Source organism: Lissotriton helveticus, chromosome 10 (genome assembly GCF_964261635.1).
Source record: "Lissotriton helveticus chromosome 10, aLisHel1.1, whole genome shotgun sequence".
Taxonomy (NCBI): Eukaryota; Metazoa; Chordata; class Amphibia; order Caudata; family Salamandridae; genus Lissotriton; species Lissotriton helveticus.
In genome coordinates this window covers 152,542,818-152,568,811 of record NC_136071.1, presented here as the reverse complement: position 1 = coordinate 152,568,811, position 25,994 = coordinate 152,542,818, and the positions used below count along the sequence as shown (strand labels likewise).

Below are 25,994 nucleotides of genomic sequence, written 5' to 3'. Positions count from 1 at the left end.
GCTGTTCTAGAATGACACTAATTAAGTCGGTACCTAAACCTTTCCATCTATACTGGAGTAACTCGTTCAGGACATCATGTAGCGGGCCTGGATCAGAGTGTTGACCCTCATACAATGTAATGAGGTGCTGAATCATATACATACCCACCAGTCGCTGCTCGGCTGGGGGCATTTTTAGAAACATTTGTGCCACTATTTCGTCTGGAAAAGTGGTAGAATCAGTAATCCATCGGACTGCTGATCGGGCTAGTTCTTGTTCATGCATGGTACTTAACTCACTGTAACCGATTCGTGATTTCAGAATATGATCGGTAGCTTGAAACACTTGTTCTAGAGAACCTTGTTCTGGTGCTGGATGATGAAAAATAGACTTGTGTTCTAGGCGTAAATGGCGATCTGGAAATCTAGATTTTCCTACATACGCTATTCTGTCAGGATTCTCGTCGTCTAACTCTTCAGGATCAGAGTTACTTTCTTTCTCGCTTACTTGTGCTGCTTTACGCTGTTCGTGTAATTTTATTATTTCTTTACGGATTTTCTTGTACATACTCTCCATAGCACCGACGGTCTTGTGCTTACCCTCGGCTATATTATCACTCCACCATGTCAGGGTTTTCATTTCAGCCGGATCTTTAGACGGGTAATCTTGTTCTCTTATTAGACAATTGATCAGAAACTTTAATATCATGAGCTGGGTCTCAGCATTCCTTTGAGACATGGCCTCGCTAATACTTTCTGGATCATCCCCTGTACGGATGAAACGATATATTCTGTCTAGATCTTCTTTCATATTCGGTAAGGTGACTAGATACTCGGCCACCTTTCTTACGCGGAATGAATATAAAACCATATTATCCTCGCCTGGGACTGGATCATAGCCGCATTCGGCAAGGGATTTTCTTATTTCTGCTACAGTCTGATGTCTGGGCGTACGCTGTGATGCTTGTATATGTAATTCGGCTGTCGTTAAACGCTTGTGTGGCGGCGGGGTTTGAGGAGTACCTCCCCCTGCGGCCCCTAAACTAGAGTCGTCTACTGAGGCTCTTCGTCCTGGCAGAGTGGGAAATGGAAATGTAGGCTGGACTTGTATGGCGGGCTGGACCGGGGGTACCGTAACAGGTACTCCGGTGTCTGGAGGAGCGGGAAGTGCCTGATTTACAGGGACTGGCGGAGCGCGAACAGGATTTGCATATTCTGGGACTGTGTCGTCCAAATAGGACGAAATAAAAATATCAGCTGCGGTCTGTTTGTGACATAGCTTGGTCGGAACTAATGGTGGCGGGAAATTACTGGATGCCTCTGGGGTCGCTTTTGGCAAGCCCTCGGCAAGGAGAGGATACATACCCCTAATAAGGGCATGCCTCTGTCTGTCTGACTGTTCGGCTTTGACTTGTTCACCTATCTCGATTAGTTCTTTTTCTTGTGCTCGTTCTAAGGATTCTCTACTTAATTCTGACTTTCTGATTTCCTTTTCAGTTCTTTTATGAGCTTCTTTGCGCCATAACTCGATGGCATCTTTCTGTGACTGTCTGGCTTTCTTTTTCCATAATGCCTCTTCTACTCGCATGATGCACTCGGCATCCCATGTGCCCGATACGGGCCATCTATACTTTTCTTCTAACTGTTTGGTATACTCTACCCATAAATCTAGATACAATATGGCGCTTATGCCATGCTTCTGATACATAAAATGACCTGGACTGTCCCTAGGCGGAACTGGAACTGCTGCTTCCAGCAGACCCTTTCTAGTTTTTAACTGACGTAACTTGGAAAACAAGGGCATGACTGGACTGTAATCTAGACACAATACAATACACAATGAACACGATACTTATTCCCCATTCATACCACGACATTAAAATACATGAAGAACATTTAAAATAACAGTTCGAACAGAATACTACCTGGAATACGGAACACAGAATACATGAATTTTCTCGAGAACAGAACTGACTAGAACAGGAACTAGATGCACTGCTGAAACAGTACGAAACTTACCGGTCTCATAAAGAGACACGTCAGGACCCGCATCCACCGAAGTGGACACTTCGTTTGTGGGTCTGTGTACCACCAACCCACGGACCAGAGTCAATTAAATTGACCCTGTCTAGATACTACCCCAGTAACGGTACTCACCGGGCAGCAAGAACGGAAAGCCTCAGACTGGACTGGACTGCCTCGACGTCGGACGGACGAACTTCGGACTTCTGTTACGGGTGGGCCTCCGGATACCTCGGACCTTGGACTCTCGGCTTGGGCTCTGGTCGGGACTCGCCGCGTTCCTCCACCGTCTCGTTTGGATGCTGGACCGCCTCCTCCGTCTCCTCCGTGGGCCTGAGGGATACTTGAAGCAGAAATATCTGCCGGTGCGCAGAAGAGTTCCGTCACGACTGCAGAGGGTCAGGGGGTCGGCGTGGCTTCACCGACGCGTGGGGAAAGGGCAAGTCCCTGTTCGGGCGCCATTATGTGGTAAATAAATAAATAAATACCCTATTTTTGAATGTATAAATGAATAACAGATAGCTCAATAAATAAGAGTCAAAATTCGAGGTAGTAGGAGTTTCGCAGGTTTATTACAGCATAAAGGACAGGAACAGGACAACCTGCATAGGAATAGGATGGCAGGGCCCAGCAGCGCTGCTGGTGTCAGGATCGGGACAAGGGAACAACCCTTTAATAACAGTGCATGAGCATATATACATAACGCAAACACATAGCATTACATTGCAATAGGCGTAGCAGTGGGTGGAGCAATAGGCGTGACGCGTAGCAGTCGCGAAAGATAAGGGTGAAAAGAGGTGTAACAGGGCGTATACATAGACATGTGATGCAAACGTAACAGAATATGTCATGAATGGGGCGGAAACCATGGAGGGGGCTACCTGAGGAGCCGGGACCTCTAACCTGGTGGTGCGCGCAAACTGGCAATGACGTATCACTAGGAGAAGCTGGGGGCCTCGAACTCTGTGCTAGGAGCAGAGACTGAAGTCTGGAGAGTCAGGGCGACATGTACCTAAGCAGTATCTAGTATCTGATGTTTAGAGAACATGTTGATATAAACTAGAAGTCAGGAGGGGAAAGGCTAACTTGATTCTAAGACTGGAGCATGCATTATTCTACATGTAGTGCGTGATGAAGAATATTAAATGACCATTAAATGCAGTATTTCTCTAACGTGGAGACGTGAAGGCTAGACAATGACGGAAACTATCGATGCGATTCAGTAGCTTTAGGAATGCAGAGAAGGAGGACTGAACTGATAACTGGAATCATAACATACTTTTGGCAGACTCAGAGGCAGAGCCAGGCTGAACCGGGCACTGCAAGGCAGGAAGTAAGTGAAGGGTCGAGGATACAGGTGGGGGCTGCATCGCTCCTCAGCGAGGTTTCAGGAGACAGGAGCTGAATCTGGTGTCCAGGCCCTTTTGAGGCCTAGAAACGGGGACTTTATAATGGAATAACGTGCACACTGAGAAACGTGGCAACGTAGCTTTACATAGACCTGATATTCGTAGTATTCACGAGAACTGGAAACTGGCATATTAGAGGTGGACACAACTATAATTGCGTCTTGAATCGAACATGGGGAATACATATGCATATTAATCATGCACACATAACATATGATGGAGGAGGCGTAGGGACACAGAACATGGCAGAATTTACTTTTCCACACTCCAATACTAGAGGTCCGAAAAGGAGTTTTAGGAATATTACTAATGAGGTCCTTGCTCCATACTTAGAGAAGAGTAGATACTCTCCCTTGGGAGATGTGGAGGAAGCAGCTGAACGGTATTCTGCCTCCATCACCAAAGCGGTCGATGAGTTGGCCCCTCTATCTTATAGATATTCGGCCCGCCGCAAGCCCACTGCCCCGTGGTTTACGGAATCTCTAAGACATCTTAGACAAAGTTGTAGAAGACAAGAGAGAAAATGGAGGAAATCCTGGGACCCCACTGAAAGGGAGCTCCATAAGGGCCTGCTAAGAGATTATAAAGCCAGTCTCATAAGGGAAAAACAGCAGTATTTTTCAAACCTTACCGCTTCTCTCACCTCCTCCAGGGAGCTTTTTAAGATCGTTGACTCCCTGTGCTCCCTTCAGGTACCTGACCCAGTTGTGGGCTCGCAGGAGCTATGCGATAACATATCAGAGTTTTTCTACAGGAAAATTGAGGATATCTATCTTGCCCTGGAATCCCAGAGAAATACCCTGGGTGATTCCTCTCTTCAAACTTTGGTCAACTTAGAAGCTTGGCCTAAAGATCACCCTAAGAGTTTCACAGACTTCCCGTTACTTACCTTTGAAGGGCTTGAGCTTCTGCTTGATAGGATTAAATCCTCATCCCCTCTTGACCCCTGCCCCCTGAAGACCTTTAAGGAATGTAGATCCACACTCCTTCCGCCTCTCTTGGAGGTAATGAATGGTTCCATAACTCAAGGCATTTTTCCCTCAGTCTGGAAGAGGGCGATAGTGAAGCCTCTGCTTAAGAAGCCCACGCTAGATCCGGAACAGTTGAAACATTTTAGACCTATCTCACTGTTACCTGCCCCCGCAAAAATGCTTGAGTCTCACCTCAACTTTAATCTCTCTAACTTTCTGGACTCATCTGGGTTTCTTGATAGCTCCCAACATGGATTCCGAAAGGCCCATAGTACGGAGTCAGCTCTGACTGACTATGGTGGTTAATAACATACGTATGAAGGTGGACTCAGGCCAAACTACGGTGTTGGTCCTATTGGACCTCACAGCAGCTTTCGACACCCTGTCTCCCTCTACTCTTACATCTCGGTTGAGGGAGGCAGGGATTGCCGTTCGGCTCTGAACCTCCTGCACTCCTTTTTACATCATAGAGAGCAGAGGGTCATGCTTGGCGAATTCCTTTCCCCTGTCAAATCCTTGCAGTGTGGGGTACCACAAGGGTCGGCCCTTAGTCCGACCCTATTTAACATTTATGTGGCCCCCCTTGCTATGCTAGTAAAATCTCACGGGATGGAAGTGGTGTCATACGCCGATGACACACAGATCATGGTGTCATTGGCCCACTCGGTTTCCACCTCCGCCACCAATTTCAGGATCTGTATGCAAACAGTCTCTGACTGGATGCTTCAGAATTCCCTGAAGTTGAATGGCGACAAAACTGAAATCCTGGTCTTTGGCAAGGACCAGGATATCTGGTCTAATGAGTGGTGGCCGCCAGCGCTGGGAACTTGTCCTACGCCCTCCCAGTCAGCCAGAAACCTAGGCGTTATTTTTGACACCTCTCTGTCCATGACACTACAGGTCAACCGAACTGTTGCTACATGTTGGGGGGTTATAAAAATTCTTAAGAGGATCCTTCACTATCTCTCTCCCTCAGTACGTAAGCAGACGGTGGTGGCACTGGTGGGTTCCAGGTTGGACTACTGCAACGCACTTTATGCAGACTCCAACAAGGGACTCATTCATCGACTTCAGGTCGTGCAAAATGCGGCTGCCCGCTTTGTCCTTGCACTTCCCAAGGTATCCTCTGCTACAAGGGCAAGAAAGAGCCTTCATTGGCTCCCAATTCACTGGAGGATCTCTTTTAAGATCCTATGCTTAGCATTTAGAGCTCTGGCAGATGGGTCACCGGATGCTCTAAGTACTCTGCTTACTCGTTACCTGCCCTGTAGATCTCTGAGATCCTCGGAGATGAATTTGCTCGTGGTTCCTCGTGCCAAAAGGGTACGTTGGGGCAATAGGGCATTTTCCATTGTGGCCCCCAAACTGTGGAATTCGCTTCCCCAAGAGATTAAAACCCAACCATCTCTTTCTCTTTTTAAAAAAGCGCTTAAAACCTGGTGTTTTATCAGGGCTTACCCGCAGTAAGAGTTTACCTTAATAGCTGATATTCTTTTGTTAGGCGCCTTGACGCCCATTGGGCTTTAGTTGCGCTGTATAAATGTATTTTCATTTCATTTCATTTCATTTCATTCATCTTGATTAATTATCTTCAATGATTCCAGGGCTTGCTTTTCAAGCTCTACTTTAAAAAAAAATTGGATTAGGCACTTCAAGAGAGTACATGCTTTTTCAAGTTGTGTCCCTGGTGTACTTTATCTCCCCCTGCTGCTCTCTGTCGCCCATGTGCCTCTCCCAGCCCCTTCCATGTTGCCTTCGCCCTGGTGTACTTCCCCCTCTTGTTTTTTCACCTGCAAGCTTCTCCCCCTACCGCTCCAAGTTGCGCTCTTGCCCATTACTCCAGCCCTCACCTTTTTTTTTCTCTCACCTGTTGCTTCTACTTCCCACCCACCCTCCAGTTGCTTCCATCCTCCCCACAGATTCCCCCCACCCTCTATATTTCTTTTCCCCTCCCTTGCACTCAATGTTGCCCCCACCGACGCACTCTGTATTGCTTCCTCAACTCTGCTGGACTGTTCCCATGAGGCACAGGGTCAGACTGATTTGCATATAGCCATGTCTGAACTGGGGTGGCAGAGTGGGCTAAAGAACAGTGATGGATTAAACCCAGATCTTTTGACTGGGTGTGAGTGTTTGATTGATTCAGATGCTCCGTCCATCACCACCCCCTTTTGTACCGCTTTTGGCCGCCATAAGTGTGGCAGGGTATGCTCAGACGTGAGTCCCTTGCTCACTTTGCCACTGGATTCAAGCAAGCCGGGCTGAAGACGGCTGGAATGCCAGAAACCGGTCCTCGGAAGCTTGTTTCCGGTCCAGGGAAGACATGGCTTGGCAGTTCGGGCTGGACTGTTCCCATGAGGCACAGGGTCAGACTGATTTGCATATAGCAATGTCTGAACTGGGGTGGCAGAGTGGGCTAAAGAACGTGATGTATTAAACCCAGACCCTTTGACTGGGTGTGAGTGTTTGATTGATTCAGATGCTCCGTCCATCACCACCCCCTTTTGTACCGCTTTTGGCCGCCATAAGTGTAGCAGAGTATGCTCAGACGTGAGTCCCTTGCTCACTTTGCCACTGGATTCAAGCAAGCCGGGCTGAAGACGGCTGGAATGCCAGAAATTGGTCCTCGGAAGCTTGTTTCCGGTCCAGGGAAGACATGGCTTGGCAGTTCGGGCTGGACTGTTCCCATAAGGCACAGGGTCAGACTGATTTGCATATAGCCATGTCTGAACTGGGGTGGCAGAGTGGGCTAAAGAACGGTGATGGATTAAACCCAGATCTTTTGACTGGGTGTGAGTGTTTGATTGATTCAGATGCTCCGTCCATCACCACCCCCTTTTGTACCGCTTTTGGCCGCCATAAGTGTGGCAGGGTATGCTCAGACGTGAGTCCCTTGCTCACTTTGCCACTGGATTCAAGCAAGCCGGGCTGAAGACGGCTGGAATGCCAGAAACCGGTCCTCGGAAGCTTGTTTCCGGTCCAGGGAAGACATGGCTTGGCAGTTCGGGCTGGACTGTTCCCATGAGGCACAGGGTCAGACTGATTTGCATATAGCAATGTCTGAACTGGGGTGGCAGAGTGGGCTAAAGAACGGTGATGGATTAAACCCAGACCCTTTGACTGGGTGTGAGTGTTTGATTGATTCAGATGCTCCGTCCATCACCACCCCCTTTTGTACCGCTTTTGGCCGCCATAAGTGTGGCAGGGTATGCTCAGACGTGAGTCCCTTGCTCACTTTGCCACTGGATTCAAGCAAGCCGGGCTGAAGACGGCGGAATGCCAAAAACCGGTCCTCGGAAGCTTGTTTCCGGTCCAGGGAAGACATGGCTTGGCAGTTCGGGCTGGACTGTTCCCATGAGGCACAGGGTCAGACTGATTTGCATATAGCCATGTCTGAACTGTGGTGGCAGAGTGGGCTAAAGAACGTGATGTATTAAACCCAGATCTTTTGACTGGGTGTGAGTGTTTGATTGATTCAGATGCTCCGTCCATCACCACCCCCTTTTGTACCGCTTTTGGCCGCCATAAGTGTGGCAGAGTATGCTCAGACGTGAGTCCCTTGCTCACTTTGCCACTGGATTCAAGCAAGCCGGGCTGAAGACGGCTGGAATGCCAGAAACCGGTCCTCAGAAGCTTGTTTCCGGTCCAGGGAAGACATGGCTTGGCAGTTCGGGCTGGACTGTTCCCATAAGGCACAGGGTCAGACTGATTTGCATATAGCCATGTCTGAACTGGGGTGGCAGAGTGGGCTAAAGAACGGTGATGGATTAAACCCAGATCTTTTGACTGGGTGTGAGTGTTTGATTGATTCAGATGCTCCGTCCATCACCACCCCCTTTTGTACCGCTTTTGGCCGCCATAAGTGTGGCAGGGTATGCTCAGACGTGAGTCCCTTGCTCACTTTGCCACTGGATTCAAGCAAGCCGGGCTGAAGACGGCTGGAATGCCAGAAACCGGTCCTCGGAAGCTTGTTTCCGGTCCAGGGAAGACATGGCTTGGCAGTTCGGGCTGGACTGTTCCCATGAGGCACAGGGTCAGACTGATTTGCATATAGCCATGTCTGAACTGGGCTGGCAGAGTGGGCTAAAAAACGGTGATGGATTAAACCCAGATCCTTTGACTGGGTGTGAGTGTTTGATTGATTCAGATGCTCCGTCCATCACCACCCCCTTTCGTACCGCTTTTGGCCGCCATAAATGTGGCAGGGTATGCTCAGACGTGAGTCCCTTGCTCACATTGCCACTGGATTCAAGCAAGCCGTGCTGAAGACGGCTGGAATGCCAGAAACCGGTCCTCGGAAGCTTGTTTCCGGTCCAAGGAAGACATGGCTTGGCAGTTCGGGCTGGACTGTTCCCATGAGGCACAGGGTCAGACTGATTTGCATATAGCCATGTCTGAACTGGGGTGGCAGAGTGGGCTAAAGAACGGTGATGGATTAAACCCAGATCTTTTGACTGGGTGTGAGTGTTTGATTGATTCAGATGCTCCGTCCATCACCACCCCCTTTTGTACCGAACATGTATTTAAAGGCACAAGGTAAGAAGACAACATAACACTGTGACATCTCTTTGTTAGACACATGACAAAGAACAATTACTCATTGCTCCAAGGGTCTGATCTGAGGACGTGCATGTGATCCCCCAACCCATGTATAAAAGGACTTTGTTATCTGTTTACTCGGATCAGCAGTGCCTTGCACTTGGATTTTAATTGTGTACTTTGGGTGGAGTTCTTATGCGAAGTCCAGGTAAAACAAGCATTTGCAATGTCTTAGGGCTCGCATTTACGCGAGTTTAAGCTATTGGCATGTAAATGACAATGCCTTTTATTTTTGTTTTAAAAACCAAAACATAAAAAAGGCATCGTCATTTACAATGCTAATTGATCAAACACGCGTAAATGCAAGACTTATTGCATTGCAAATGCGTGTCTTCATTATCAGTGAATGGCCTAAGTAAGCAGTTATTTCGTAGGAGTTAAAGACCTTACCAATTCCATATCTGAAATGGAAGATATTATACAGAATCGTATGTTTCTGGACCTAGCACACCAATCTTACTTTTCTAAAGAAGAGGTGCCACTGGGGACACCCTAGAAGGAAGATTAGCCATACATTTTAAAAAGGAAACAATAATAACAAGGCTAATGTGCTTGGTCATGGAGTATATTGCCAAGAGAGTCAGAAAAGGCACACATGGGTAAGGAAAAAGTTCCCAAATAGTTGCAGGTAAAATCTCGGACAGATAAGCGCCTCACTCAAATTTCCCTTGTTGCCCAAAGTCTGAATAATATCTTTGATACTTATATTTTGTAAATGGAGAAATGACAGAAAGGTATCAGTAGAGACTATGAAAGTATAACGGTAAGAGGCAGAGAGAATGAGTTTTTCTCTTGAAGGTGTTTAATAGATGAGATGAGGTTTCCTTGGCTTGATCTGCGAAGAAAGCCTATTTTGTCCTGATAGTTTGCCTTCAATCCCAAGCTAACAAAGTTCATTTTTGAATACTCTATTTGGTTCAGTAATGCCGAAATTACTAGTAAAGCACACTCCTTTTACTCTTGTATTTGTCTTATCACCTGACCTCCTGCATACAGGACCTTCTAATAAACTTGGGGGCAGATCTACAAGGACTGGCGCATCTCTGCAAATTAGCAGGGATGCGCCGGTAAACTTGCGACATGCAAAACCACCCATGCGCTACCACGGATGCGCCGCATTTACATTGCGGCGCACCGTGGCACAAGGATGGGCAGATGTGTGTCCTATCTGCCGGCGTAAGTTTGGCGCAGTGCTGGAGTGGAGTCGTGTTGCGGGGGCGACACAACTCCAGCACTGTTCCAAACCAGCCTATCTTTCACATTCTTCCTCACGCCTTGCGCCTGCTTCGAGCAGACGCAAGGTTTTGACGCAGTGGCGTCTGGAAAGTGACTGAGTGAAATCAAGCACTTTTCCGAGGCTTTCCTGGGACGGAAAGCCCACTCTGCGATGGTATGCCCACATTATACCTGATGCAGGTATAATGTGGCTTAGGGGTTTACGGCTTGATGCATCTTCCTAAATGCGTCACATTGTAAATCCGTTGCAGCGCTTACTTTACGCCGCTGCTGCGTCACATAAGTGTCTTACGGGGCTCCTAAATCTGCCCCTTGTGATACTTATTGGTACAAATTATAGCCCTATGGTGTAGGCAAACCATACTTTACTGCAACATTTGATTTAGTCAACAGTTATTTCCTTTGATCAGGTTTAAAAGTACAGTAACTTTTTATGACATCTCATCAAACTCGTACTGGACATATGGCTAAACTAAACCCCTCTAGGAACTGACTCGGAGCTAACTCACCCCCAAGGACAACTGACACACTTTAAAAGAAGAATAGCACACAAAAACAAGGAAAACTGGCCTACATTATAAGAAGAATAGCACAAACCCCCCAAGGAAAATTGACCTACATTATAAGAAGACTAGCATAAAAAACTGACCTATATTATAGGAAGAACAGCATAAATGTAAATTATGATTAACCAAATAAAGACTGCAGCTGCTACTGCTGTCTTGGCCAGTGGTACCCATGGTCTCTGGAGTCATGAAGACTGCAGCAACAAAAGGCCCAAATAACCCCGTTTGCTTTCTGTAGTTGCCACTCCCTGCTGTTCCCTTACCGTCACAGGAGCAAATTGGAGGCAACGGAAAAGTCAAGTGTTTGACAAGGGGCCATTAATTACTATGATATCTTGAATGCTGGGACAAAGACTGGATAAAGTCAGTTCCACTGCCATTGTCATTTTGGAGAACAGACCGCTATGCAGAAGAGATGTTTTTAATTACATCCTAAATAAAGTATGGTCTCTAATTTATTGAAGAATATAGGGAAATCCATTTCAGTACTACACATGCAACTGTACAATTACCTTTCACCAGATAAGGAACAAGAGACCCACAAAGAGATTTCAAGCAGGTCTGCCTTGGCAGATGTGAGTATACTTGTGGGTCTTGTTATAGAGATAAAATCGACGACCAGTTCAGTATGAAAATAGTTGTGAGAAAGAAACTGTTATATTTCTGAAGGTGATACTTCATTTCATAGTAAGCCAATGAAGATTATGCAGAATGTCTGGTGTTGTCAAACTGTCAATGGGGGAGTTTTGAACTTGTGAAGGCAGATAAAGTAGAACTACTTTACACAAACTGGTACAGATTTTTAAGGTCTAAATGAGAGGCATTTACCTTTGCAAAAGATTGAGGTTAAGCAGTAAATGGACACCAGTGAAATGCATAGCCTAAACCAAAATCAATGGTCACCAACAGTTATCCATGTAATATTCCTTTATAGCCATAATTTGTCCATGAAAATCAAAAGAAAGTCCAGCAGTGGCTTTAGTTTGAGTTTCACTTTAAAGGTGACAAATAGAAAATGGAGGAAATGCTTTGGACTACAAGGACAAGAGAGCACAAGATAAAAAAAAAATCTTATTAAATATGATTGTTATACCATAATAAATTTCCGAACACTGACCTGCTGGCTGGAGTATGGTCCCATGAGATGAAAGGCAATAGGACTGAAACTGGAATCATGCTTTAACGAGGCAGAAGATTTGGATGTTCTGGGACTGTCTCTGTGAAATAAATAGAAAAGAGAGTTTTAGTATAATCGCAAGGTTCTCTACGAGAGGACAATCTTTGAAACAGCAGCATTTGGTGTCTTACGTGTCTTCATTAAATATGTGGTCATTTGCTTTTGATCTGTCCTCTTTCAACCCCGAAGGTTCAGATATCAATCAGCTTGTTCTAAAATGACCCTGGGCATCTACACCATAGAAATCTAAACCGCAGCTGCTCAGTGGCAGTTTCTCTTTGTGGGCGTTGGGGCTCCACTCCAGGTAATTTAGGCCCAGGCAATTTATCACGTTTGCTACGTTTTGACTGGTTTTTCTTAACTAGTTTCTTTTTCAATTGTAAATAAAAAAATGAAATCGCAAAGAAGTAAGAACACGGCCCGGGGCAAAGAACACGGGGCACTGTCTCGAAGTCTGCTGCCCCCCACTGCCAATACCGCTGCGCGGCACCACCTGCTATGTCTTTGCCGGCTGAGACCCTCACAGCCCTGAAGGCTGTGATGTCATCAGCTAGGCAAGACATAGCCTGGAAGCCCAGTCTCCACCCCCTGATGGCGTGGAGATTATGTTAGCCCCGGGCGTTTTTAACACAAGCCCGGGATTGCTAACGTCTCCACGTCAATCAGGTGGAGGAGGAGAGCTTGCTGTCGTATGTCACCCCTCCCAATTCGTCACAGGGCGTGGTGAGACCCACCCTGTGACGAGTTGGTATCGTCTGCGCAGACTCTGACTTCTTCCCGCTGCCGCGCATCAGTAGGAGAACAAGACTAGCAGCCATTTTCTAGACCGAGTGACGGACTGTCTTTCACGCTAACCGACGAGGTCAAGGTCGGAGCGGGGAGCCTGAAGGAAAGCAGTCGACTCTACCGGTCGTGCCCTGCAGCAGCAGCCTAGCCATCCGTTTTGGTTGCAGGCAGGCTGGGCAGACCGGTCACCGGCCTCCGGAGTAGAGAGTGAGACGTGTGAACTGAACTCGGGCAGGTAGGGCCCAACAGGCGGGAAGTTTTTAATTTATTTCGCACATCGCAATGCATCCTAATTAATTGATTAAGCAGAGCCAGGAATGTATGTTGTCACAGTCTAGACGTTGTCTGTCTTCTAATGCCGCGGCGCTCTCCTCCCCTTGTCATGATTGCTGCCTGCAAACTCTTCAGGTCTCGGCCGGGCCTACAGTTATGAAAGGTGCAGATTAGAAATGGTGTTGAACTGCAGGGCTGAACATACACATGGTGCATTGATGTGTGGAGCACGCACCAATCACACACCACACACACAAACTGCTTTCTCTGTAAAGAGTGTGGCAAAGGATTGGCAAAATATGCCACTAGTCCAAGCATCAATCTTCTCCAGCCATGCTTGCTACCCTTTGCTCGAACATTATTTCAACGAAAGAAGGCTTGCCCGGGCCGGCAACAAGTGGGATCTTCCATTCAGGCATGGTATTATGATATCTGTAAACGTTTGGTAATATAATTTACTTAAAGGAAATTGTACAGCTCTCTCCCGCACAAGACACTGTTAAGCACAAGACACTGTTAAGGAAGCATCGCACGCTTTCCATTTTAAAAGCATTGGTGTCTCTGAGGTAGAGTGTTTTACAAATTGTAGTACAAGGAGAAACACCCCTTTTAAAAAAAAAGTTGTAGAGGTTTGGATACATCTGAATATTAGATACAGCCACAAAAGAAACTATTAGCACGAGTTAGATGTTGGCGAAGCTCAGCCTACGTTCTGCACTTTATTACCAGGCTAGTGTTTGAGGGAAATATAAAACATCAAGGCAGATCTTGCATAGGGAATAGCGTGTGCTGGTGTTGTCCATGTGTGTCGAGGCTGAGTCCGCTATGTGGAATCTGAGCCACAATACTAAGTTATGAAGTATGTGTAACTGCAAAAGATAGAAGGGGAGAAGAATGTCATAACTTTTAGAGAGGGGGCAACTGAACAGCTGCACGAGCAGGGGCTGGCAGGGTAACCTCAGATAATACATGTGCAGGCGGGAGCCCCCACGGAGCAGATCCATCTAAGGCACCACCTCGGCCCATGGGACCTGCCTATGTGCAACCAAATTCAAACCATGTTGTTCTGTGTGTCAGCGATTGAGGTCAGAGGGCCAGGTTTAGGGCAAAATTATAGGTAGTCATTTGGTCACGGGGTGTCCTAACGTACCAGTTTTGTAAACTGGGTGAGCATGGCGTCCCGGGCTACCACTACAGATCTTTTACATAGATGTCAGGCTTCCTCGTAATGTAGGGCTACACTCTCGGCCACCCCTATTGGAGGAGTGTAATGTGCCGCTGAAAGACATCTGTGGGTTTGGTGGCTCTCCAGTGTGATGAAAGGGTCTGTTTGCCTAGCAAGAGAGCTAGCTTTGTGAATCACACTAGCACTTTGTGTTTTTTTCCCTCACCTATACATTACAAGGGCATTTGCATCATAGGTGTTCATAATAATGAGCTCACTAATAGTGGCAAGGGCATAGTGTATAGCACACTACATTCTTCAACACCAAATGCGTAGGACCTTGTGCGGGGGTAGGGGTGAGGGCAGGTAAGGCTGGCAGGGCAGGGAGGACATAGCTGTTGTGCGTCTGCCTTGCTGACACCCAGCCACTAGTAACACAACACCGGGCGCAGGGATCTCAGGGCAGACTTGGCTGGTAGTGTGAGGATAGCGTAGTGATGCTCTCTGAGACAATCTGCTGGAACACAACGAGATAAAGTGCCGCTGTTTCTATTGTGGGCTGCCCACACTTGACTGCTGCCATTTCAGTGATACGCAGAGTATGAGATCTGTCAACAGTTGCTGGTACCCGATGACGACGACTGTAGGACTGCAATGTAATTATAACTCCTGGTTTTTATTTAACCGAGAGACATCTTGCCTAGTGTGGAATTCTTTGTAAAGTTCAGAAAATGCAGGAAAGCCCAAAACGCCACAGCACAACTAATGGTCAAATTGGGCAACTCACACTTGAATGGAATAACGGGTTGGTACTTGTGATAATGGCAGAGCTTAATTTGTTTTGGAGTAGGTCCTCATTTTTGGAGATCTGAACTTATTTTCTTATCCTCAGACTGACCCTGCAAGATGTGGCTGTGGTGAAAACGTAGTACATGTTGTAATGGAAGGCTAGTAGTTATGGTGAAAGCAAAGGGGATGGTGAGCGGGGACAGGTGCAGGATGCAGTTATGGTGTAATACTGGTGTTGAAGAAGGTGTAAGGATCGCTCTTTAGAAATGGTGAAAGAAAGGCTCAGGTCAGGTGCAATGATGATGAAAGGTGCAGGGCCCGGCGTTTGTTAATGGTGCAAATTATGGCTGTGGTGAAAACGAAGTACACCTTGTAATGGAAGGCTAGTAGTGATGGTGAAAGCGAAGGGGATGGTGAGTGGGGACAGGTGCAGGATGCAGTTATGGTGTAAGGTACAGGTAGCAAAGAAAGGTATCCAATGGGCTAATGACGAAAGGCGGATGGTGTTTGGTTGGTAAGAACTAAGAAAGAAGTTCAGCATTTGATGATGGTTGAAGAATAACACGTGAAGAAGAAGAGGAAAGACGTGATGTGGTGATGGTAAAAGAAGATGCAAAAAGCGGAGCATGTAGTATAGGGCACACCGCTGTTTGCATGCCTACCCATTCCTTACAGTGCAGTCATGTTACAGGAGGGAGCACTAGGGTTAGTGCCCTTTCATTTATGGTGCTCTGCAGCAGTTTCAAGAACTTCTTGGAGTTTCTTGTTGCTCATATGGCTGTAATTTCTGATATTTCGAAGTTTCCCTCGTCTTCATTGGATTATTTTAGCTCGCGAGAAAGTGTCACTCATAGTTGTTGAAATGTCACTCATAATTTCACAGAAATTATGAAAATGTCACACATGGCAATCTGAAACCTTGGCAGCTATGAGTATTTAACCACATGTTGTATGCGTCGCACTTAATGCACATGGTGAGCACGTGTATGTATGCATTAGCATATATGTGTGGCTATCCGTCCCAGTAATGCACATTTGTTGGGGGTTTATGTGTAAACTGTTTGAATCTCAGTAGGGGTACTGCAGCCTTTACTTCTAATGAGGCGGACAACATGCTTCACTCACTTAACTACGAGGCCCTCGGTAATTACAGTACAATGGCTGCAAAACCAGCTGAAGCAGCACTGTGAAAAACATTAGATATTACATATTTGTCAAAAAAAAAATAAAGATGTCAATGAAAGATAAAGGTAAAATGGATACAGATTGCAATGCTTGAAAAAATAACTTATAGGACTCCAGACATGCTTTAACTGTTCCTGAACGACACAAATGGGTGTTATGTTGTGTAGTACTGGTGGTGATCTCTCAAGATTAATTAAGGGTTTTGTATAAAGAGTGTCACTGAAAAAGCACCTTTTGCAGATTTCAGCTGCCTTCACAGTGATTTCATTTAAATATGCAGACTAGAAGTCCTCATTACTGTACTCAGCATACGACGTTAATACCTGTATAGCGGTGACACATACGTTTAATGTGGAATCCAATGACAACCAGGTGACTGAGTAAACATTTCTTGCACATTGCTGTAAGTGTTCATATGATGTGAATAAAACACCATCCTGCCAGCACGATCGTGCCATTTTATCTAAAGTAGCCACTTGGTCAGTAGACAGATCCAACCTATTTATGCAACATTGTTAAAATTAATTGTGGTTTATTGCAATTTAGAATGGTTTATTCATGAGGCCTTGGAACTGATGATAGTTTTAGGGGAGGCAGTGGCCTGTTTCTGTTAAGCACAATGGCTTCCGAAAGTCTTGAAAATCCACCATTTGGCTGCTAATTTTTCAAAATTTTCTCGGGGGGACAAACCCCCCGAACCCTCCTTAGGTGGTTCGGGCTCGCTCGCTGCGCGAACTCGCACGCCATTCTACGCAAAAAAAATTCAGCCGCACCACTTTCAAATCTCACCAGCCGCCACTGTAGCTGCTTCATAAAATGGTTTGGATGCATAAGACACATTTAACTTATTTGCACTGGAGGCCCGGAAATGCTGTTCTGGTGATCCAGCTGGTTTGCACCCCCAATTACATTGACCGGCCAGTGATTTATTTCCTAGACACATATATTCAAGTGTGAACTGTGAAATAACATTGCAAAAATGCTGTAACGCCAGCACAAAAGATCTAGCAGGCGCTTTTGGCAATAGGATGTGGGAGAAAAGAAGCGATCCACTTGAAAGGTGCTTTACGAAGATGCTACACTGTACATTGTCATAGTGGGGTAGGAACATATATAGAGTCTGGACTTTCTGATAATGACTGGGGCCAGACGAAGGAGCACGATTGCCCGGGTATCTGGAAAGTGAAATTTAAACTCTCACAATTTCGTTACCAGCACCAGGCTACTTTGCTGAATGTTTTCTGGTGTGTAGGGTATATGTTTTACTTCTAAAAGTTGTACACACTCCCGTTCGTTTAAAAATTAAACAGATTACGCCAATCTTCACATAATCATAATATTGTGTGCTATGCTGGATCGTGCTCTGTCAAAATAAAAAACACGATCCCTTGTTCCTGCCAACAACCCAGACAACACCGGTTGTTTGTAAACAGTGTGCATTACTGATGAATTTATCACTGCAGTTTTTCCTTTTGAACAAACTAATGGTTTACACTCTGTTAACTATCTGTTGTAATTATATCTGTTTACATTTAATAATGAACAGTGTTATTTTACAAAACTAGTACATAGATAACTCCTGTCATTTAAGTGGCATGTATCAATGCCTCAAATTCCAATGTGTTAAAAGAAATTCCCAATACTTTTGCACGCCCAATGCATTTCGGGATCACAGGGTCCCTTCTTCAGGGGAAAATAAAAAAACATCCGGGAGTATTAAATTTATAGATGCAACTTAAAGCCTGAGTTTACATCCTCTTCTACTTGTCATAAACTTAGTGACGCAAGCATGTGCTCCTATGTATTACAACAGTAATGAAAGTTCCAAAAAGTCGAACCGATATATAATGATAAACCGATCTTGTTCAAATTAAGAGCTTAATGGCGTCTCTCCACTCGAAGTGGTTAAATCTACCGGCATGCACGTAGGGTATATATCCCAGGTGTGTTGATGATAATAGAAATTATTTTTTTTTTGTGTTGTAATTCTTTATTGAGAGATTAAAGGTATATACAACACATTATTTATTTTTGAAATTTGTAAAGCGCACAAATGCCCTGGGGCGTCTCGGCGCTGCGGACCGCAAGTAAAATCTATGAACAGGATTACTGATTGAACAGCCAAGTCTTTAGCCTCTTCCTAAAAAGAAGCAAGGACTGGCACTCTCTTATCTCCAAAGGGAGAGAGTTCCAGAGTCTGGCAGCCGTGACGACAAAACGTCTGTCACCCCAGGATACAGTTTTTGTGCGTGGTACGGTGAGCTGATGTGCCGTGGTGGAGCGGAGCAATCTATTTGGACAGTATTAGGTCAGCTGATTCAGAAGAAACTGAGGGCCTATTTTACGTGAGACTTTATAGACAATACATAATGTCTTACATTTTAAACGATTCCTGACTGAGAGCCAGCGATATCTTTTGATTATGTGGGAAATCGGTTTGAACCTGGGTGTTCTGGACAGCATTCTGGCAGCCGCGTTTTGAACTGTCTGCAGTTTTTGGATCACCCTGCATTGAGCGTTAGCAAACAGCCCATTGCAGTAGTCTAAGGATGACATCACTAGTGTGCTAACCAGAGTTTCCCCAGCGTTTTCAGGGAGAAATGGGAGAATCTTCTTAATCAGTCGAAGTTTATGAAATGCTGCCGATGCCGTCCGATTTGCGTGGGGTGCAAATGTCCATCGCTCATCTAACAGAATGTCTAGGTTCCTGACCTTGGGAACTGGGTTGGGTGGGAAGCCTAGTGAAGGGGGCCACCAGCAGCTGGACCAGGCAGGGAGTAATATGCCAAAGATTTTTTTTCGGAGTTCAGTTTGAGGCAATTGCTGGCCATCCAGTCGCTGTTGACAGTTGGCTGCCACCCTTTCTCCGTTGTTATGAACCGCCAGCACCAGCTGGGTGTCATCAGCATATGATGTAAGGCCCATCCAATATGCCTTAATGACCCTTGCTAGGTCCTACACATAGATATTAAATACTGTCGGACTTAGGGATGAGCCTTGCGGTACCCCACAAGGCAGTGTCAATTGGGCAGAATGGAAAGTGCCCAGAGTCACCGCCTGAGTGCGGTTAGAAAAAAAAGATGCCTAGAGTTCTTTTGCCATGTCTTGAATCCCCATTGCAGTGACACGGTCGATCAAGATGGTATGATCGACTGTGTCAAATGCCGCTGACAGGTCCAGCAATATGAGCACCGCCGTACCTCCATGATGGTTCTTATGTCTTCTGAGGCTTTGATTAGAGCTGTTTCCGTACCATGTGCTTTACGGAACCCAAATTGGGTGTCATCTAGCAGTTAGTGATGTTCTATATATTTAGAAAGTTGTTGGTTCATCACCTTCTCCACCACTTTGGACGGGAAAGGTAGGCTAGCTATAGGCCTATAATTCTTAGTCTCGTCGGGATCTAAGTGAGGTTTTTTTAGCAGAGGTTTTAGAATAGTCTGTTTCCATGTGGGGGGTAGATCCCTGATGTAAACATGGTGTTGCAAATATTTGCCAATACTGGAGCTATTAGGTCCGTGATAGGGGCAAGCACCTTAGGTGGGCAGGGGTCAATGGCTGATCCTGTTTTGTTGGTGGTCATTACCTCAGCAATTTGATCACTGGAGACTGTTTCAAACTGTCCAAGAACATGATCTAAGGGAATTGGAGTTATGGGTGGAGTAATATGGTTTGTATGTGCTGAAAACTCCTGGTAAATCATATTTACCTTATCATAGAAATGGTTTGCTAGTGAGTTACAGAACAATTGTGATGGTATGGGAGCTGCCTCTGCTGATGGACCCGCATGCTTGTTGACTACTTGAAATCATTTTTTATTTGAGTTTTTGGCTGATTCAATTTGTGCTGTGTAGAATTTATTTTTTTCGTCCTGGATCATAGTTTTATATTTGGCGAGTTCTTCCCTGTAGCGAAGTTTGTCTTCGCCTAAGTAGAACTTGCGCCAGTGTCTTTCTCTGTTTCTACACTTTTATTTTTGTTCCCGGAGGGAGTCAGTGAACCAGGGTGCTGATGGGAAATTCCTATCTTTCTAGATCTTTTTGTTAGGCACCAGTAAATTAATCGCATTATGTAGCCAGTTTGCATACTCGGTGGCAGCTATATTAGGTTCAGATGGAGTCTCAGGAAGCGTGGAGAGAAGGAGAATTTTAAACTGATCATTATTTATATTTTTCCAGGCTTTGAACGCCTCTGGGCCGGAGACTGGTGCATTAGCGAGCTGATTATTACCGGGTAAGATATTAAATATTATGGCGTGGTGATCTGTCCATGCCATAGTCAGAATATTTGTTACCTGTGCTAGTCCAGTGATAATGTCTTTTTAGAGTGTAGTGACTGAAAAGCTTATTGACATAATGGGTAGAACCAATTTACACAGACCCAAGACCTTCTTACTGGGCATCATGACGAAGCCATGGCCCTGTTTGATGAATCTTCACAACATTTTTCCCAAAAAGTATGCCAGTTATTCTTGTTGAGCATGGAAAGGTTCAAAGCGATCCGTCAAGCAAGGGCTGAAAAAAAGGGGGGTCAAAAAATGTGTTTTTTTAATGTTAATTTCCATTGGGAATTTTGGACACGAAAGGTCGTTCTTGGTCTAGAAAGAACCCTTTTGGTTATTTGGTGTAACACCGTTCAGTAGTTTTGGAGACATTCAAAAAAAATTATTTGTATATACATGGACATGGATCCTCAGAGGATCCGACAGTCCCCATGCTGAAATCTGATTGGCTGCCAATACTTCAACCAAGAAGTGTTAGCAGCCATCTTGGGACTCAGCTTCGCCTGAGCCCCACATAATAAAAAAAAAAAGAAAAGGGGGCAGGGTAGGAATAACCCCTAACTGTGGTCCTGAGGTCCCCTTGTGACCCTGACAGGGCCTTAAATAACTTTCTAAATAAAATAACGGCAGCCGGAATGCGATAGCACCGCGAATGCATGGCAAAGTTACAAACAAAAACAAGCATGGTCTCCCCCACTTGTTTACATTATAGCCACTAGGTGGGTAATGTCCCGGGAGTTGGCAGGCTTTTCTTTTTTTAAAGAAGGGGGGAACATGACCTCCCCTCCTTGGGCTTAATTATGACCCAGGGACCAACACCACCCTGGGGCTTAATTTTAATAACATGCAACTCCCTCCACGCAGAAGCAAGGCTAGCTCCTGCAGCAGGCAGGGAACTGGCTGGTACCGCATGGCCTTGAGGCACCCCCCAGAGTCCCGGGGAAAAGAGCAGAAAGAGACACAATAAAGGCGAGAAACGAGCAGAAAGAGGAAGAATAAAGTCCAGAAATTAACAGAAAGAGGCAGAATAAAGGTCAGCAACGAGCAGAATGAAGCCAAATGAAGGTCAGAAATGAACAGGAGGAAGCAAAATAATGATCAGCAATGAGCAGATAGAAGCAAAATAAAGGTGAGAAACGTTCAGAAAGAGGCAGAAAAAAGGTCAGAAACGAGCAGAAATAGGCAGAATAAAGATCAGAAAGGCGCAGAAAGAGGCAACATAAATAGTGAAGAATGAGCAGAAGGAGGTGAAATAGAGGTCAAAAACCAGCACCAAGTGGCTGAATAAAGGTGAGAAAGAGCAGAAACAGGCAAAAAAAAAGTCAGCAACGAGCAGAACGAGGCAAAATACAGGTGAGAAATGAGCAGAAAAAGTCAAAATAAAGGTCAGGAATGAGCAGAAATAGGCAAAAATAAAGGTGAAAATCAAGCAGAAGGAGGTAGAATAAAGGTCAGAAGGGAGTAGAAAAAGGATCAATCAAGGTCAAAAACGAGCAGAAAGATGCAAAATAAAAGTGAGAAATAAGCAGAAAACAAGTTACTTACCTTCAGTAATTCATTATCTGGCAGAGCCAATATTCAGCTGCAGATTCCTAACCTCCGAATTTCACAGGCATCAGACTGGATCTATAAACCTTTGCATGACTTGTACCTCTGTGCACCATCTGGTGGCTCCATTCAGTTCCGCGTGGCATTGTCATTGGCGCCTGATGTGAAGTCGCAGTCACCTATATAGGTGGCACGCTGACATCACTTACTTTTCACGATTTTTCATCCCAGAGGAACAGAACCATGAAGCAAACTGACTAGTGTGTGTCAGACCTACGGCCCTATAAAGGGAGCAACCCTAGCCCTATAAATATGTAATGTAAATGTAAATGTAATTTGTACTTGTAAAGCCCACTAACACCCCTGGGTGTCCTGGCGCTGTAACGCATACCGCTGTGGAACCCTTTCTGGCTTTTCCCTGTGAAATGTCCACTCCTGGGCACCCTCAAGGTGAAGCCAGGCATTCCAGCGCTGTTGGGGCCGTTGTGGAGATTAAGCAAGCTATTGCCCAGAGTTGCAGAGTGGGACCTATGATTAGAATAGGCACCGAGGCGAGAATTATCAGGTTCGAGGAAATTGAGCCCAAGACCTGCCGAGGCGTGAATTGAACCCTGGTCCCGGGCCAGACCTCTGCATCAGGGTCGGCCGCTCTAACCATTGAGCCACACTTCTCCACAAATCTCCACAAATATGTCAGCACAGTGGGAAGGCATGGGTGGGTCTGTAATGAATGTGATGTTAGATATTGTCTCTATCAGTTAATGTGTTACCGAAGGTAAGGAAATTGTTCATCTGATAAAGACTTATATCTGCAGATTCCTTACCTTTGAATAAATATCCAAGCCATACCATCCTGGAGGTGGGCTGCGGACAAATTACTACACTTAAATGTCTTGCAGGACCAAATGGGCTAAAGGCCCATCCCTTTTGACTTGGCTGTCCAGGCAGTAGTGTTTAGCAAATGTGTGCAGGGAAGCCCACGTTGCTGCCTGACAGATGTCTAGGACTGGCACCCCACGAGCTAACGCTGTGGTCACAACCTTCCCTCTGGTGGAATGTGTTCTTGAGCCCTCAGGAGGCTGCTTTGTAGCCAGGACATAGCAGATCTTTATACAGAGAAGGATCAAACATGAAATGGACTGCTTCTGTACTGCCGGACATTTTTAGCTCCCACATAGCCCACTAAGAGTTGGTCGTCCACCCAGAACTCTTTTGCACCGTCAAGGTAGAAGAACAATCCTCCTTTTGGGTCCAGACGATGGAGTTGCTCCTCTTCCTTAGAGGGATGTGTGACCGATTGACCCAAATGGAATGGGGTCACCACTTTAGGTAGGAAACAGGCTCGGGTGCAAAGCACCACTTTGTCCAGGAATACCACGAGATAGTGAGGCTTGGATGATAAAGCCTGCAGCTCACTCACCCTCTGGACAGATGACATTGCCAATAGAAATGCTGTCTTGATGGCGCGCAACCAAAAGGGACAATTATGTAGCAGCTCACAGGGAGCACACATGAAGTAAGTGAGAACCAGGTTTAGATCCCATTGAGGCATAATGAAGGGCGTAGGGAAAAACATATGCACAAGTCCTTTTAGGAACCTATATACAATAAAGAACTTGAATAATGAGGGCTGGTCAGGCAGACGCATGATAACAGACAGAGCAGAGAGATAACCCTTGAGAGTGCCCAGAGCAGAGCCCTACTGGGCAAGGGTAAGAATAAAGAGAAGAATATCAGAAAGAGAGGCAGAACGAGGGTCAATAGACTTTTCTGTACAATATTTTACATATTTTTGCCAACAGCAGGTGTATACCAATTTGGTGGAGCACCGCCTGGCCGCCAGAATAATTGTACATACTTCAGGAGGAAAGTCAAAAGCAAATCAACTGCCGCCACTCAATCTCCATGCAAGGAGGCGGAGAGTTGACAGGTTTGAGTGTAGAACCCTCCCCTGCTGCTGCAACAGTAGATCCTCTTGAAGGGGCTGCCTGAATAGAGAATTGATGCCCATTTTTTGAAGCTCGGAATACCAAACTCTCAGCGCCCATTCCGGAGTCACAAGAATGACTTGGGCCCAGTCATTCCTGATCTTCTTGAGAACTCCGGGAAGGAGTGGTATGGGTGAAGTGAGTACAGGAGGCCTGGGCTCCACTCGCGATGAAAAGCTTCGCCGAGCGATAGCTGCCTTGGAAACCCCAACTCGCAATACTGCTAACATTGTACATTCTCTTCTTAGGCGAACAGATCTAACCAAGGCTTTCCCCACTGCTGAAAGAGACCTTGTGCCACCACCAACTAGAGTTACCATTCGTGATCTACTAGGCATCGACGGCTGAGTTTGTCTGCCCTGGGATTCAGAGAACCTGCCAGGTGTTGAACCATCAGAGTTATGCCCTGCTGTTTTCGCCATGTCAAGAGACACAGGACCTCTTGACCAAGAGTCCACGACCCCACCCAACCCGGCTGGTTGCAGTACCACTTGGCGGTGGTGGTGTCCATGAACACCTGCACGTCACCTTGACAAGGGGAAGCAATGCTTTTAATGCTAGTCAGATGGCCCGGAGCTCCAGCAAGCTGATATGGAGCCCTGATTTTGCCAGAGACCTTAGTCCTCTGTTCTCCACCTCTCCCAAATGGCCCGTCCTATTGCAGGAGTAATACATCTGTTACTATTGTGAGAATCTGGTTGGGGAAGGAAGAAGGGTCTGCCTCTGACCCAATTGCAGTTCATACACCACCACTGCAGGTCCTTTGCAGTTCCGTCTGAGATCTGGAGCACATCAGAGAAATTCCCCTGATGCTTCGCTCACTTGAAATTCAGGTCCCACTGCAGAACCTGTATACTCCATCTGGCATGAATTACCAACAGGATGCTGGAGGCCATGAGGTTCAGTAGCCTCGAAGTCATTCTCACCAAAACCCACAACAGGGACTGAAACACCAGTATCATAACTCACTGCTTGGGAAAATAAGCCTGACACTGCACTATGACCAGAACAGCTCCGATGAAAGGGAGCATCTGTGAAGCAGTCAGGTTTGACTTCGGCATGTTTATATTGAACCCCAGTGAATGCTGGTGGTCCACCGTAGTCTGGAGGTAGAAAACCACAGCCTGGGGCGAGGATGCCTTAAACAGCCAGTATTCGAGGTAGGGAAGACTGAAACCCTAACCTGCGCAAATGAGCTGTAACCACCTCCATCACCTTGGTGAACACTGAGGGGCACTGGTAAGGCCAAAGGGTAGCACAGTGAACTGGAAGTGCTCATGGCCTACCTTGAACCAATGGTAATGCCTGTGGGCAGGCAGGATGGGGATGTGAAAATACACATCCTGCAAGTACAATGTTACCAGCCAGTCTCCTTGGTCTAGGGCAGACAATACCCGAGCCAATGAGAGCATCTTGAATTTCGCCTTTCGAGGAAGAGATTGACATTCGAAGATCTAGAATAGGACAAAGACCTTTCTTCTTTGTCGGTATCAGAAAGTAGCAGGAATAACAACCACTGCCTACTTCTGATATAGCAACCCTTTCTATAGCCCGCTTGGCCAGGAGAGCTGTAACTTCCTCTCACAGTAAGATAAGATGATCCTTCGCCGGCTGTTCTTGAGATTGCGGAAAGGGGGGGGGGGTTTAAAGGAAGGGAGTAACCCCTCTGAATGATCTGCAAGTCCCAATTGTCCAATGGTATGGACTGCCAGTGGAGTAGATAATGGTGAATTATTTCTCCAGCTGGACACCCATGGTCTTGCAGAACCAAACTTGAAAGACTTAGGGCCTGCACCTGCCAGGGGGATGGTGGCGGACGACTTCTAGATACCATTCCCACGAGGCAGGAATGCATCGCATCCACATCTCATACAACTTGGGAAGCCTGTCCAGGATGTTGGCTGGGGTATGGATGATGAGGTTGAAAGCCTCTTCCATTGCCACAAAAGGGGTGAAAGGCAGACTGTGGAGGAGGAGTCACTGAGAGGCCCAAACAACTGAATGTAGCCACGAGTCAAT

At 46.1% G+C, this 25,994-nt stretch overlaps 1 protein-coding gene across 8 annotated transcripts in view; it reads right to left on the bottom strand.

The window, feature by feature from the left end:
- LOC144786046 (kinesin-like protein KIF19) overlaps positions 1 to 25,994 on the bottom strand; it is a 1,675,385-nt gene that overhangs the window by 279,310 nt on the left and 1,370,081 nt on the right. For all 8 annotated transcript variants that reach the window (XM_078664980.1, XM_078664979.1, XM_078664981.1 and 5 more), the window contains one exon: positions 11,900 to 11,999. In XM_078664980.1, the coding sequence (XP_078521106.1) occupies positions 11,900 to 11,999 (100 nt within the window). The remainder of the gene's footprint in view (positions 1 to 11,899; positions 12,000 to 25,994) is intronic.